This window comes from Danio rerio, chromosome 4 (assembly GCF_049306965.1).
Source record: "Danio rerio strain Tuebingen ecotype United States chromosome 4, GRCz12tu, whole genome shotgun sequence".
Taxonomy (NCBI): domain Eukaryota; kingdom Metazoa; phylum Chordata; class Actinopteri; order Cypriniformes; family Danionidae; genus Danio; species Danio rerio.
This window is the reverse complement of record NC_133179.1, coordinates 45,832,501-45,846,853: the sequence shown is the minus strand read 5'-3', so window position 1 is coordinate 45,846,853 and position 14,353 is coordinate 45,832,501. Positions and strand designations below refer to the sequence as shown.

At 40.9% G+C, this 14,353-nt stretch overlaps 1 protein-coding gene across 4 annotated transcripts in view; it reads right to left on the bottom strand.

The window, feature by feature from the left end:
* The window catches only part of LOC101882252 (NLR family CARD domain-containing protein 3-like), a 305,138-nt gene that overhangs the window by 163,841 nt on the left and 126,944 nt on the right, over positions 1 to 14,353 (bottom strand). For 2 of the 4 annotated variants that reach the window (XM_068219898.2, XM_073947262.1), the window contains exon 10: positions 9,842 to 14,353. This exon is cut by the window's right edge and continues 1,878 nt beyond it. The exons of 1 other annotated variant lie outside the window; for it this stretch is intronic. Coding sequence is in view for 1 of the 3 variants with exons in the window: in XM_073947258.1 (XP_073803359.1) it covers positions 2,337 to 2,441; positions 3,724 to 3,828; positions 5,004 to 5,132; positions 6,150 to 6,193 (383 nt within the window). In the remaining 2 variants the exon portion in view is untranslated. Of the gene's footprint in view, positions 1 to 2,336; positions 2,442 to 3,723; positions 3,829 to 5,003; positions 5,133 to 6,149; positions 6,201 to 6,625; positions 6,707 to 9,841 lie in introns of those variants that run through there. One more of the 4 variants, XM_073947258.1, reaches the window with a different exon arrangement.

The following is a 14,353-nucleotide window of genomic DNA, read 5'->3' as shown; positions in this document are numbered from 1 at the left end:
CTGTCCTTATTAGGACAATGGATGAATACATTCTAAACAATTCCAAGTCAGAAGATTTATATAGCACTATTTTAGTGTTTTCTGGACATTTTAATGGAAATAATTTTGCGGCATTGTGCCTTTAAAGGGCACCTATTTTACCTCTTTTTCAAGATCTTTTGTGTCTCCAGAATGTGTCGGTAAAGTTTCAGCACAAAACACCCATCAGATTATTTATTAGACCTTTCAGAATATTAGAATTCTCAGCTGTGAACACACTGTAGCTATATCTGTGGCCTGTGCCTTTATGCAAATGAGTTAGTTCTCCCCGCCCACCATTCCCACGTGCCTGTCAGAGTGTGCCTCAGGCCCCGTTTACACTAGTGCGTATTAGTTTTAAAACGGCGTTTTAGAATGAAAACGATCCGCGTCCACACTCGCGTTTTACCCAGCGTTTCTGAACTGCTCTCCGTCCACACCAAAACGCTGAAAACGCACATCACGTGACCACACACACACACTTTGGCAATCGCTGGAGCCCATCTACCCAGATGAGAGCTCTGCTAGTCGGACTTCTCATCAAGCATCTCCCGCTGGATCTAATCTCACTATATTTATAAAACGTAATATTTCATTCATCTTGTTGTCTTTATCTAACGACATATTCCCTGACTTTGGTCACTGGAATCTATTACTTGTTCTCAGGTAACGTGTTTTGGCTGAGCGCAAAGATAAGTTAATGATTAATGTAAGCACGTAGCCTACATTCTGTATATTGACTGATCGCTTGCCTTTATTTCCTATAATGTATAAACTTATTGTATGTTATACTTTTATAATGGCCATTATCGATTATTAAAACTGATATTCAGCAAAAGAGAGGGTGTGTTTCGTATTTTCACTGAAATTGAAAGGAGGCAGTTGTTATCGGCTCCGTTTTGTTATAAATATGCACACAGTGAAGATGACGCTCATATATGCAGCACGACGCCTCAACATTTCTGCTGTCTGTTTAGTTGTTAATATTAAAATAAAAATAGGCAGTTCCTTATATCAAGTTTACATTTTATTGTTGAGAAAGTGAAACAACGTAGTCAAGGTGATGTGAAGTTATAAAGTACACTGTTCCCTGTGAAGATTGACGCTGGTCCTCGGTATGTTTTCCATATCAAACTGAGAAGAAGAGATGCAGCCTTGATCAAACTTGCGAAGTCTGAACTTACACGGAGAAGATTCAGGACTGAACTGTGTGTTAGGCTACTTAATATTGAGGAAAAGCCCCAATCAGAGAGGCGAATGTCTGCAGCCCCGCCTCCGTTTTCAGATATCTCCGTCTTTCCCCATCCACACTGAGACGGAGCTGCAGCGTTTTAGAATGAAAACGGCCTCTCCAGCGTTTTCGAAACGCACCGTTTTCGGCGCTCGAGAACTCCGGCGTAGTGTGGACGGATGGCGTAACCGTAGCAAAACTTATGCGTTTTCAAACTAAAACGCACTAGTGTAAACGGGGCCTCAGTCTCCGCATCGTCTGCATCAGATAAACAGCACACAGACAGACATGAAGGAAGCAGATTTTACGTAACGTTTGTGAGAAACACTACAGCAAGAACTTTCCCAATGATTATTTGATACATTTGGGTTTGAGTTAATTCAAGCCTTTCTACTACGATGAGTCACACACATTGTTGTTACAAAGTTCACCCACACACAGACACACACACGCACGCACAGTGCATTTAACTTTGTACTGTTTTTGTACTGCAAATGTGACAGGATATAGTTTAATATCCGCTGCTATGTGGATATATGTTATTTTAATGTACAAAAAAAATGATTTAACATCTACAAACCTGTATTGATGTATCTTCTTTTATAATCGTACTGACATGCAACTGTGGTGAAGTAAATACAGTGATTTTACTGTCTTTAACTTACTTTATTACTAACATGTACTAATTTAAAAATGTTTTAAACCTGTAAAACTCATTCTTGATCACATGTGATGAAGATTGATGATCTGAACAGATCCTTTAATCCCAGTTGCTTTGTCTTGTTGATATGATTATATGCGTTACTAAGTAGACATGTTAATACATGGCTGTCAGTCAATTTGGTTGGCAGGGAAACCGCACTCCTACATCACGTTGTGGTGGGCCTCAAAAGAGGAGGGATTTGGATCCTAGTTTAACATCAGGAATAATGACAAGGACACACTATACCCACACACAGTTCTGTGCAAACAAAAAATAAGTTTCATCATAGGTGCCCTTTAAAGTATTGTTAAAGTAAAATAAAAATGTCCTGATGAATACTGAAATACAGTCCATGTGAGATCAATAATGTAGAACACTAAATACCTTTCGGCAGATGATGGTGTTTTCTCTCTGAGGTCTGGTGGTTTACCCATTGACCCGTCACTCTTCAGAGACACAGAGCTGGACACACATGATTCTGATCTTACACTGAACACACAAACACACCAGAGAAAAAGGATCATCACAACCTCAAGGTGTTTTACAAGGTAGAAGATAAATCTTTTGTAAGTAAAGTTTCAGATCAAAATAGCGATCAATTCATTTATTAGACAGTTGTGAGGTATTATGATATGTTGAATAAGGAAGGCAGGGTCGGCAATGCAGGTGAGTGCAAACATTTTATTTATTTTTCTATTTTTTCAGCTCAAGCAGCACACACACCTGTTGGCACCGCTCTGACCATTGTACAGTATCTGGCTCTCCCTTTTTAGTGAGATTAGTTAACATGCTGGTGAGGGCCGAATAATTAGGGATGAAATGCCCATAATATCCCGCCGGCTCCAAGAACTGTCTCACCTCACTTTTGGTCTTAGGTCTTGGAAAGGGTTGCAAATGCTGCAGTTTTGTCAATTTGGGGCCGCACCTGCCTGTGTCCCAAGCGGAAGCCCAGATACCTGACCTCCACTTGCCCAATTGCACACTTCTTTGGGCTGGCCGTGAGCCGAGAGCATCTTAGTGTTGTCAGGACGCCCTCAGATGCTGCAAATGCCGCTGTAAATGATTATTAAAATAATGACGCCATTGAGGTAGGCAGCAGCAAATGCAGAGTGTAAGGCAAGGATTTTGCCCATTAAACAATGAAAAGTAGCTGGTGCTTCGAACAATCCCAATGTAAGCGTAACGCACTGGTGTAATCCGAAGGGTGTAGTAAAAATCATTTATTCCTTGGATAGAGGCGTAAGTTGAATTTGCCAGTATTCCTTCATCAGATCAAAATCAAGCTCCCCACTAATTGAGTGTCCATGAATGGTCCTTGCCACTAGGCAAGTAATTTTGGGCTGGATGATGGCAGCAGTATAAGCACTTTGTTTTTCCGGTGCAAATTGTCGTAATTAAGTGTCCTTGTAACATCTTTGGTGCTGCTGATTCTGAGCCTTAAACAAATTGTCCGATGAGAGCCGCCCCAGGGCGTGGAGCTTTGCTCACAGATTCAGAATGTATTGGAGCTCATTTTTTTACTGTTAGAAGGCTCGTCCTTCCAAACCTCTCTCAAGGCATCCAGAACCTCTCGGGGCTGTCTGACATAGGGAAGCTCGAAGGAGGAAATTCCTGTGGAGGCTTGTGGAACCTCTCCCACCCTATAGTCAGGACTAGTCAGCACTTATGCAAATTTTTTACCTTCAAATCTGCCTAATAGGTAATAATAGAAGTGTTATGAATGATAGTGATTGACAGTTTAGTGTGATCAATAATGTTAAACACAAAATACCTTTTGGCAGATGATAGTGTTTTCTCTCTGAGGTCTGGTGGATGACCCATTGACCCGTCACTCTTCATAGACACAGAGCTGGACACACATGATCCTGATCTCACACTGGACACACAAACACACCAGAGGAGAAGGAGCGTCACAACCTCAAGGTGTTTTACAAGGTAGAAGATAAATCTTTTGTGAGTAAAGTTTAAGATCAAAATAGTGATCAAATCATTTATTAGACAGTTGTGAGGTATTATGATATGTTGAAAGAGGAAGGCAGGGTCGGCAATGCAGGTGAGTGCAAACATTTTATTTATTTTTCTATTTTTTCAGCTCAAGCAGCACACACACCTGTTGGCACCGCTCTGACCATTGTACAGTATCTGGCTCTCCTTTTGTAGTGAGATTAGTTAACATGCTGATGAGGACCGAATAATTAGGGATGAAACGCCCATAATATCCCGCCGGCTCCAAGAACTGTCTCACCTCACTTTTGGTCTTAGGTCTTGAAAAGGAATTACAAATGCTGCAGTTTTGTCAATTTGGCGCCGCACCTGCCTGTGTCCCAAGCGGAAGCCCAGATACCTGACCTCCAATTGCACACTTCTTTGGGCTGGCCGTGAGCCGAGAGCATCTAAGTGTTGTCAGGACGCCCTCAGATGCTGCAAATGCCGCTGTAAATGATTACTAAAATGATGATGCCATTGAGGTAGGCAGCAGCAAATGCAGAGTGTGAGGCAAGGATTTTGTCCATTAAACAATGAAACTTGCCGGTGCTTCGAACCACCCGAATGTAAGCGTAACGCACTGGTGTAATCCGAAGGGTGTAGTAAAAATAATTTTTTCCTTGGATAGAGGCGTAAGTTGAATTTGCCAGTATTCCTTCATCAGATCAAAATCAAGCTCCCCACTCATCGAGTGTCCATGAACGGACCTTGCCACTAGGTAATTTTTGAGCAAATTGTCCGACGAGAGCCGCCCCAGAGCGTGGAGTTTTGCCCGCAGATCCAGAATGTATTGGAGCTTATTTTTTACTGTTAGAAGGCTCATCCTTCCAAGCCTCTCTCATGAAATCCAGTACCCCTCGGGGCTGTCTGCCGTAGTGAAACTCGACGTGGGAAAACCCTGTGGAGGCTTGGGAAACCTCTCCCAACAGTGAGGTGAACAGTGAGGGCTCTAACCTCTTATCCAAATTTTTGTACCTTCAAATCTGCCTAATAGTTAATCATAGAAGTGCTATGAATGACTGTGATTGACAGTTTTGTGTGATCAATAATGTAAAGACTAAATACCTTTTGGCAGATGATGGTGTTTTCTCCCTGAGGTCTGGTAGATGATCTTTTGAGCTGATGTTTTGATGTAGCTTTAAGCGGTCATTTAATAGAAACACAGAGCTGGACACACGTGATCCTGATTTCACCCTGAAGACACAAACACACCAGAGGAATAAACTGCAGGACAAACTTCATTCTACTTTACAAGAGATTATCAGACAAATATGAGTTTGTTCAGTTTAATTCAGCACAAACTAGTTGTCTGAAGGTCTGTCTGATCAGGTCTGCTTCACAGCAGTCATGGGTAAACAGACGAGTGATGCGCTGCTTTTTTCATCCATTTATTTTCCTTTTGCTTAGTCTCTTCAGAGTTGGCCACAGCAGAATGAATCGCCAACTATTCCAACATGTTTTATGCAGCAGATGCCCTTCTAGCTGCAACCCAGTACTGGGAAACACCCACACACTCATTCACACACACACACACACATACACTATGGCTAATTTAGTTCATCAAATTCCCCTTTAGCGTGTGTGTTTGGACTGTGGGGGAAGCACCTGGAGGAAACCCATGCCAACACGAGGAGAGCATGCAAACCCCACACAGAAGGGCCTACTGACCCAGCTGGGACTTGAACCAATGACCATCTTGCTATGAGGAGACAGTGCTAAACACTGAGCCACCATGTCACCCATGCTGCTTTTTCATTCTGCATAAGTTTAATTTAAAACCTTGTGATGTTGTGACCTGTTGAGTAAAAACTCATCACAGAAATCTGATGAGGAATATAAAACACAAAACATTACTTTCTGTCATAGAAATACACAAAAGTATTATATAATTCTCTTCCCTAAACTATACACTGAGTTTAACATGCACATTTGTACTAAAGCACAAGCTGAAACTTGTTCTGCGCTCAGCTTTAACTCTGATGTTGTGCAAGACTTTAAACAGCACACGTCACACATATTCAGCTCTGTTAAAGATAACACCAGATCAAGCTGTCTGTAATCTGGAATGATCTAAACACATTTGCTGAAGCTGTAAACTGAAGCTTTGTCCATCATTTGATCAGGCAATAGCAACACAAATAAGTGCCTTGTTGTTGGTCTTTGTTCTTCAGAGAAAGTGTTGAAATAATGGAGTAAAAAAAGAGTCAATACCTGTGTTTCTCTGAGAGAGAGTCCTTTACTCGCTCCTCTGCCATACTGCAGCTAAAACACCAATGCAGACATTAGCAGAGCTTTCAGGAAACAATCACACACACACACACACACACACACACACACATATATATATATAGTACTTAACATGAGTACTATTGTTTTGAGCAGCTTTTCTTCCTGTTCAACTGAAGGTCTGCTTTAACTTTACTTTTGATTTGGTGACTCTGAATGTTTAGAGTTATATTTAATGCTGAATTATTGGACACTATTGAGTCAGTCTGATATAGAAGAGAACAAACACTTTAAAGGGATTAAAAATAAAGCTTTTAGACACAGTGTTTAAATGACTGTGTTTGACTCAGTGTTTAATCTGTGTTTGAGGATTTGATCTTCAGGATCAGACATTTAAATCACACTATATAAACCCTTCATCATCTCCACAAATCAGCGTAATGTAGAAGTGTTAAACTCACATGCAGAAGTACAGACGCTCTTGTGCAGCAGGAACACAATCTGAGCTCTTTCACTCTTTCACTTCACTAAAACACACCTGTGTGATCTACAGGTAGATCCTGAAATATTATTGGCTCCACAGAGTGACACTGACATGAATATTCATGAGACTCTCCTGACTGTGGGCGTGTCCTGAAGACAAGTGTGTTGATGGAAGATTTAGAGAAGGTATTAAAGATGAAATATGAGAGGTCTCTGATGAATATTTATAGCAATGTTGAACCTAAAAAATAAGATTAGAGATTTCTATATAAATGAATAATGCTTAAACAGAGGACAAATGAAGAAAACCATTAAACAGCATTACATTCAGTTCAAATGTTGTAGTTTGTCTTTTATTTATTGTTTGCAACACATAATTTAAATGTACATGTATTATCTCTCTATTTCTGAAGGTGTTTCCAAACTTATTTTAATCAATATATCTGTTTGTCTACACTCGCTATTACAATACAGATGTTAAATACTATTTTTGTGGTCATTTCTAAAAATTCAGGATAAATGTCAATAAAAATATTAATATTTTTCCTCAGAAACTAAGACAGGGTTGATGTGTCTTGGTTGTTAGAAATGATTTATTATTATCAGTAAAATCAAACTTAGCAGCTCTTATTTATTTATTTGTTCTTTTTATTATATGTTTAAAGGGAAATAACATTAGGGAATTTATAGTTATGCACAAATCATTATAAAATGAAATGTTTAAATTAAATACAGATAACTTAATCATCTGAATAGATCTTTACAGTAACTCTATATTGAAATCAGGGAGTGATTAAAACCTTTAGATCGGTGGAAAAAAGTTGACAGATTCAGGATCAGTTAGCACATTGTGTTTAGTGAATGTGATGTTTTCCAAATAGTGTGAGAGTTTTAGTTCACAATCCATAAACAAGATTATCTTAATCAGTTATAATGATCAATTTACAGAACACTGAAATATAATAATGAGATCACGAGAAACCAGAATAGTTTAGTGTAATCACAACTGAAACAGTCATTAAATAATAGTGTCTGACTCATTTTACAAATCTAACACATAAATCATTGCATGGCTAATATATATCTGTAATATTTTAACATGGCATTCCTTTACTTTATTAAGAGGTGGTTTCCTGGACCAAGATTAAGCGTAGTCCTAGACTGAAATGGCCATTTAGATCAGACTAACAGAAATGTGCTTTCTCTGTCTCGGTTTTAAAAGTCTAAGACTTAGTCTAGTCCAGAATTGAATAGGCTGATTTCCTGGAGGAACACTAGAGCAACTTCAGGACTAAACTGAGGCTTAAATAAACCTATCAGGAGGCAGGTTTAACTTCAGATTCATTTCATTTGGAGGACACATGGATTACCTGGACTATGTCAATGATGATCAGCGCTTTCCATCAGTCAGGCAAGTTCTTGCAGACAGAAGTGACCCAGTGCAAGGTTTTGATGAATTAAGTGTTCGAGATGCATAAAGTAAACCATTTGTGAATTAAAAGCACATCACGTAAACCACCCTGATGCTGGAACCCAGGCTAACTACAAGGTACTGTTCAATGAATATGGAAATGTCCCAGGAGTCATTGGTTGCATAAAAGGAACCCATATTCCCATTAAGCGTCTCTACTCCAGATGCGGAGGAATACAGGAACCAAAAGAGCTGGGTTTCCATCAATGTTCAAGGTGTATGAACTCCCCAAGTCAGAGTTTTCAAACATTGCTGCACGGTGGAAAAGTGCAACTCATGATCCTCCTCAACTCATCTCTGTATACTCAGTTTGACAGAAGAGATCTTAATGGAGTTTTGCTTGGTGTCAGTGGGCATGCTCAAAAGGATTTCAGCTACAACCAGGCTCATATGCGCACAAGGGCTTTAGTCGAGCGCATGTTCGGTGTTTGGAAGAGTCGTGTTCAGTGCCTTAGGAAAACACTCAGATTGAAAGCAGGTAGATGCTGCACTGCTGCAGAGACTGTGGCATCTTCTGCTGATGGTCCAGTCTCTGAGGTGGCAGTAGAGTCTGAATCAAATACATTGACTCTGGCTGAAATTGTTGCAGGCGCTTCTGTTGTACCTGCTTCAGTTAATTCTGAGATAGATGGCATGAATGGTCACAGTGTTACGCCAGTATTGACAGAAAATATAGCAGTCACTGGAAAAAGCAACGAGGCTGGAAATGAAGCAGAAATGCAAACTGAGGCATTTTTCAAAGCTCCAATAAAGAGGAGAAAAGGCAGAGGTAAGTCGACAATAACACAGGCCAAAGAAGACAAGAGCGAGACTGAAAGTGCAGTTTCAGACATTGACAGCGATTCTTCAGACTCCAATGATTCAGGCTGCTCTTTTCTTCATCACTAAATGAGGATGAAGAGCAGCCAGTGGTGTACAACACTGAACAACTAACTCAGCTTTCAAGAGAAACAAAGAGACTGAAGCTGAAGACTATTGTCCAGATCCATCTGCTCTTATAAGAGATGTAAAGAGGTGCATGAAGGAAGGAGCTTTCTGTGATCAGGAAGTGTACCGTCTTAGAAAATTCATGATAAAAATGAGAAAATAAATGCATGAAGATGAAGAACAGGACATGGTGTGATAGCTTCTTCTGTTTTTGACTGTTTCTGTCATTTATGAGAGACATTAAGATTGGAGCTCTACACTTGAATGCTGCTAGAAACAGTCAGAAGAGAATGTGTCTGTTTGAGTTTATAAAGATAAAACGTATTGATGTGACCTTCATTCAAGAGTCTCAGAGTGCTTTATTTAATGAAACAGACTGGAGAACAGAATGGGATGCTCAAGTGTTCATGAGTCACATGTCCTCTAATAGTGGAGGAGTAGCTCTATTGTTTTCACAGCAGTTTTCACCAATTCTATGTGGAGAGAAAGAAATAGTCAAAGGACGTTTATTACAAATTAAAGCAAAACTTGAGAATATTTTAATGATTTCTTTAAATATTTACGCTCCTACAAAGCAGATGAAAGAATAGATTTCTCCAATGCTTTTAGTGCTGTCCTTAAAGATATCAAATCAGAAGAGTTTTTCATTTTAACAGCACAGAGAATGAGAAGAGAGATCCAAATCACTCAGAAACACATCCTGCTTCACTAAAAGTGCTTCCACAATGAGTAAGAGTGTTTGATTTATGCAATGTGTGGAGGAATGATCATCATGAAAATAGACAGCACACTTGGGCACATAGTGAGAATCATTTTATTTCAATGGCAAGGCTTGATAGATTTTACATGTTTCATTTTCAAGCAGATTGTGTCAAAGATTGTAAAATAATTCCTGTTGGGTTTTCAGATCACTCTTCTGTTATTTGTACTGTAATTGTTAATTCTGTGGAGATTAGATTAGATTAAAATATAAAACAGGATAAAGGTGAAGACATTAGGTCCAACAGTAAGTCCACAAGTAAAGAGTTCCAGTGTTGTGTGTTGGAGACAGTGGAGCGGGTCATTAGCCACATTTCCACTATCAGGCCAGTGCGAGCCAGGGCTTATATCGGGCCAGGCCGGGCCAATCGCCCGGGAGGTTGAGCAGTGAGGCGGAAATCACGTCACATTTCCACTGTGGGTCTAATAGCTCGCAGCGCGTCACGCAAACCCCGCCCCCAGAACATCCCCCGAATCGAACGTCACTCAAACCGCCCACTTCAGCGAGAATCATGCAGATAAAGCACATCATCACAAAACTATTAAAATTAGGACAACCAAAACAAACAAATGACACGTTACTGTACAGCAGTACAACGCATGTCTATACGCACATGCCTGTGTGTTTTCATTCATCATATTAATTTACTCGCCGACCGACTGTTGGCATTAAAATCCAGTGGTCTTGCCACCAACGGAGGGACCCGGCGCAGGGAGCACACACATCCATAATATAACACCACATATATACAATTCTCCGTTAATAACTCGATATAAAATGTATTTTATAACATCCTCTAGACAGAATCTGTCCAACATTCATCCCAAATATTTAAAACATTTTCCGGTGTTTGTTTATTTATTTATTTATTTTTTTTAGAAAATATCTAAAATCTTTTTTTCAAAGAGGCTTTTGAAAAATGAAAGTTTAATATAAATTTGAAACAGTTTGATATAGTACCTAATTGTTATAGCTATAGCTTTTGTTAGTTTTATATTGGTTTATTTATTTAATGTGATTTTATTATATCTGATATTTGTAATTCTTTAAATTATTTCAATATAGGGCTATTTTATCTAGATATGACACTATTATTTTGAGCCTACAAAAGTGGACATGAAATTTGTAAAGTTTAATGTCTTTCTGTTGTATTCATATAGTGTATTATCTCCAAAATAAATTAAAACAATAAAAAGAAAAGAAAAAAGCTGTGCGGCATCAACAGAGCTATGAATGGAGCGCTCTTTTCCTCGGTCTCACACACATACGTGAAGTTTATTCATAAACTAATTTCGAGAGGAGCACGTGATTATGATTGAACATGGCTGGTTCTGCATTAGCACGCTTGATCCACCAATCAGGCCATTCCTAACCACTATAAAGAGCCAGGGTTTTTTCACTACAGTCATCTTTGATTTGAAGAACAAAGCAAGCAACGCTTACGACAGACAACAACGAAAACTACAACAACAACAACAACAACAACTACTTTAACAACAACAACTACTACTACAACAACTACTACAAAAACAACTACTACAACAACTACTACAACAATAACAACGACAACAACTACGACAACGACAACAACAACAGCATGGCGAAGCAAGCTAAAGCTAATCAACAGCTACATCAACAATAACCCTTACCACTGCCCATCAATCTACACTACCTTCAAAAAATGGAAATCAACAACAACAACGGCAACAGCCCCAGTAATTCCACCATCAATCCAGCCAATACAGTACCACTCACCTTTACAGAAGAGCCAGCAGCACCCGAACTCCCCTCTGTACCTCAAACAGAGCCCCAGAACGCCACAAGAAGCCGCCGATCCACCCGATCATCCACCAGACTTCGCACCAGTTCCACTTCTCCATCGACATCCAGACAGCAAGCCACCCCCCATTGGACTGCCGAAGTGGTTAATCTGTCAACCGCTTCTCATCTGCAGCTACAGCTCCGCAGAACCTTACAGCTTCATTTTCCATCACTACTATACTAAACCTTTACGAAACTCACCACATATGTTTTAAACCTTTACACTTACCCCACTCACTCTCCCGCTGGTCCTTACAATTAACCGGCCCCGGGAGCACACATAGTCATACATAAGCACTTTCAGTTAATTTTTACACCCACACCAGTCTCTGTTGCTCCTCCAAGCTATTTCTGTATCACTTTTCAGCAGCCGGATATGGCATTAACCTCCTGTGCCTTTTGGGGGGTTCTTCAAATACGCGGCTGCTGTCCCGAGTGGAGCATTTTGGGGAGTTGTTGAGATCTACCTGAGCTCGAGGCTCCCCTCTCTTCCTCCAAACGGGAGGTAGCCCAGGGCTCAAGAACCTTTGAGCTCAGGGCTCTCTCCCGGGACAGCATGCCAAACTTGCTTATAATCAATCATCAGCTAAGTGTGAACTCTTGAAGTGAAGTTTATTCATAAACAGAAGCTGCGTCCCAAATCGCATACTTATGCACTATTTTACACCATTTTGTAGTATAAATAGTGTAAGTAGTGTGTTCACATTGAAAACTCTCAAAATAATAAGTGCACTTTAATTACCCGGATGATGCACTCATTCAGCCGCTAAAATGAAGTGTGTAATGATGGACACTTCACGCACTCAACGACAGCAGGTTTGCTTACGTAGCGGAAGGGGCGGAGCGATCGGACGCACATGTTGAATAACTATTTATTTTGGATGGTGAAAGCAAAATTCTCCTACGAGAGTGATTATAGCGCCTCCCGATGGTGAATGCAGCAATACTCAAGGCAGGTATTACTTGATAATTCAGTCGTTTATTTCACTGATTTGGCAACCGTCAAACGTCATCAGGAAAACGGTTCGAATTTCCGCTTAGTAAAAATACATAAGTGTGCCATTTGGGACGACACTACATACATATACTATCCTGTTGAGTGTGTAAGTGCATAAGTACATAGTGCATGAGTGCATAGTGTATAGTGTGCCATTTGGGACGCAGCTTAATTTTGAGAGGAGCACGTGATTATGATTGAACACGGCTGGTTCAGCATTAGCACGCTTGATCCACCAATCAGGCCATTCCTAACCACTATAAAGAGCCAGGGTTTTCTCACTACAGTCATCTTCGATTTGAAGAATCTCCCCTTCCACCCCTACCTTTTCACCTTTCCCTCCATAGGGCAGCACGGTAGCTCAGTGACTAGCACTGTCGCCTCACAGCAAGAACGTCACCGGTTCTAGTTCCTTAACAGGCCGGTGGTCGTTTCTGTGTGTAGTTTGCATGTTCTTCCCGTGCTTGCGTGGGTTTTCCCCGGGTTCTCCGGTTTCCTCCCACATTCCAAAAACATGTACAACAAGTTAATCGTTAAATCTAAATTTCAATACAGGTAATCTAATAATGCAGCATATCTTTTAATAGCTTTCAATCTTAGTCTTTAGCTATTATTAAAAGGGGAGTTGTCGAGATCTACCTGAGCTCGAGGCTCCCCTCTCTTCCTCCAAACGGGAGGGAGCCCAGGGCTCAAGAACCTTCGAGCTCAGGGCTCTCTCCCGGGACAGCATGCCAAACTTGCTTATAATCAATCATCAGCTAAGTGTGAACTCTTGAAACAGGCATCTAAACGTGCAAAAACACACTTATTAAACTTGACAAAACCTCTTGAAAACCTTTACTGTCTGCTGTGTCTTTAATATGGTGTAAAGATTATTATGCGTTATTGAAACATCAAAGAGATGCAGCAAAGAAAAGTCACTTATAAAAACTATCATTTTATGCAACAGCCTTACATTTAAAAGAGAAACATAAGGGCGATCATATGCAAAAAAGACCCCAGCCTACAATTTGTTCCAGATGTTTTCTTTCCCTTATTTATTTATTTGTTTATGTGTTTGGCGCATGTACTCGTGTGCGATCGGAAAACTGTACTCGCCTCTCCTTTCACTCTGCCCCGAAGCCCCGGCTGGCCCTCTTTGGCCCAAGGTATTCGGCGGGCCGAAAAAGGCCGGCTGCTGGCCCCAAGAAAGCCCCGCTTTGGCCCGATTAGGCCCCGGAAGTGACAGTGGAAACGCCACTGGCCTTGGCTCGCCCTGGCTCGCTCGCTTTAGGCGCGATAGTGGAAACGCGGCTAGTGTGGGTTCCTCAGACGGTGGCAGGAGTGCACAAACTGAGCTGCTAACACACAGCAGCACACACACACACACACTCGCCCAGTAAGATGGGCAGTTTCTCATTGTTTGACAGGGACTTAAAGTTCTTGTGTGTGTGTGAGTTTCGGGTAGAACTTCTCCTGGATCTCGGAGTATTTAGTGCACTCAGTGAGGAAGTGCAGCTCCGTCTCCATCAGCTGCTGAGGGCAGTGTGGGCACAGCCGCTCCTCCACCGGCAGCCATGTTTGTCTGTGCTGGCCCGTCTCTATGGCCAGCTGGGGTCAGCTGAGTCAGTATCTGCTCAGGGTGTTCCTCAGACCTTCATCTGTCACTGTGTGAAGATAGTCTGCCAGAGTATATTGTCTCTTCAGGGCCAGATAACACTGCGTTCTGCTCTGCAGTTGTGTTTGAGTGT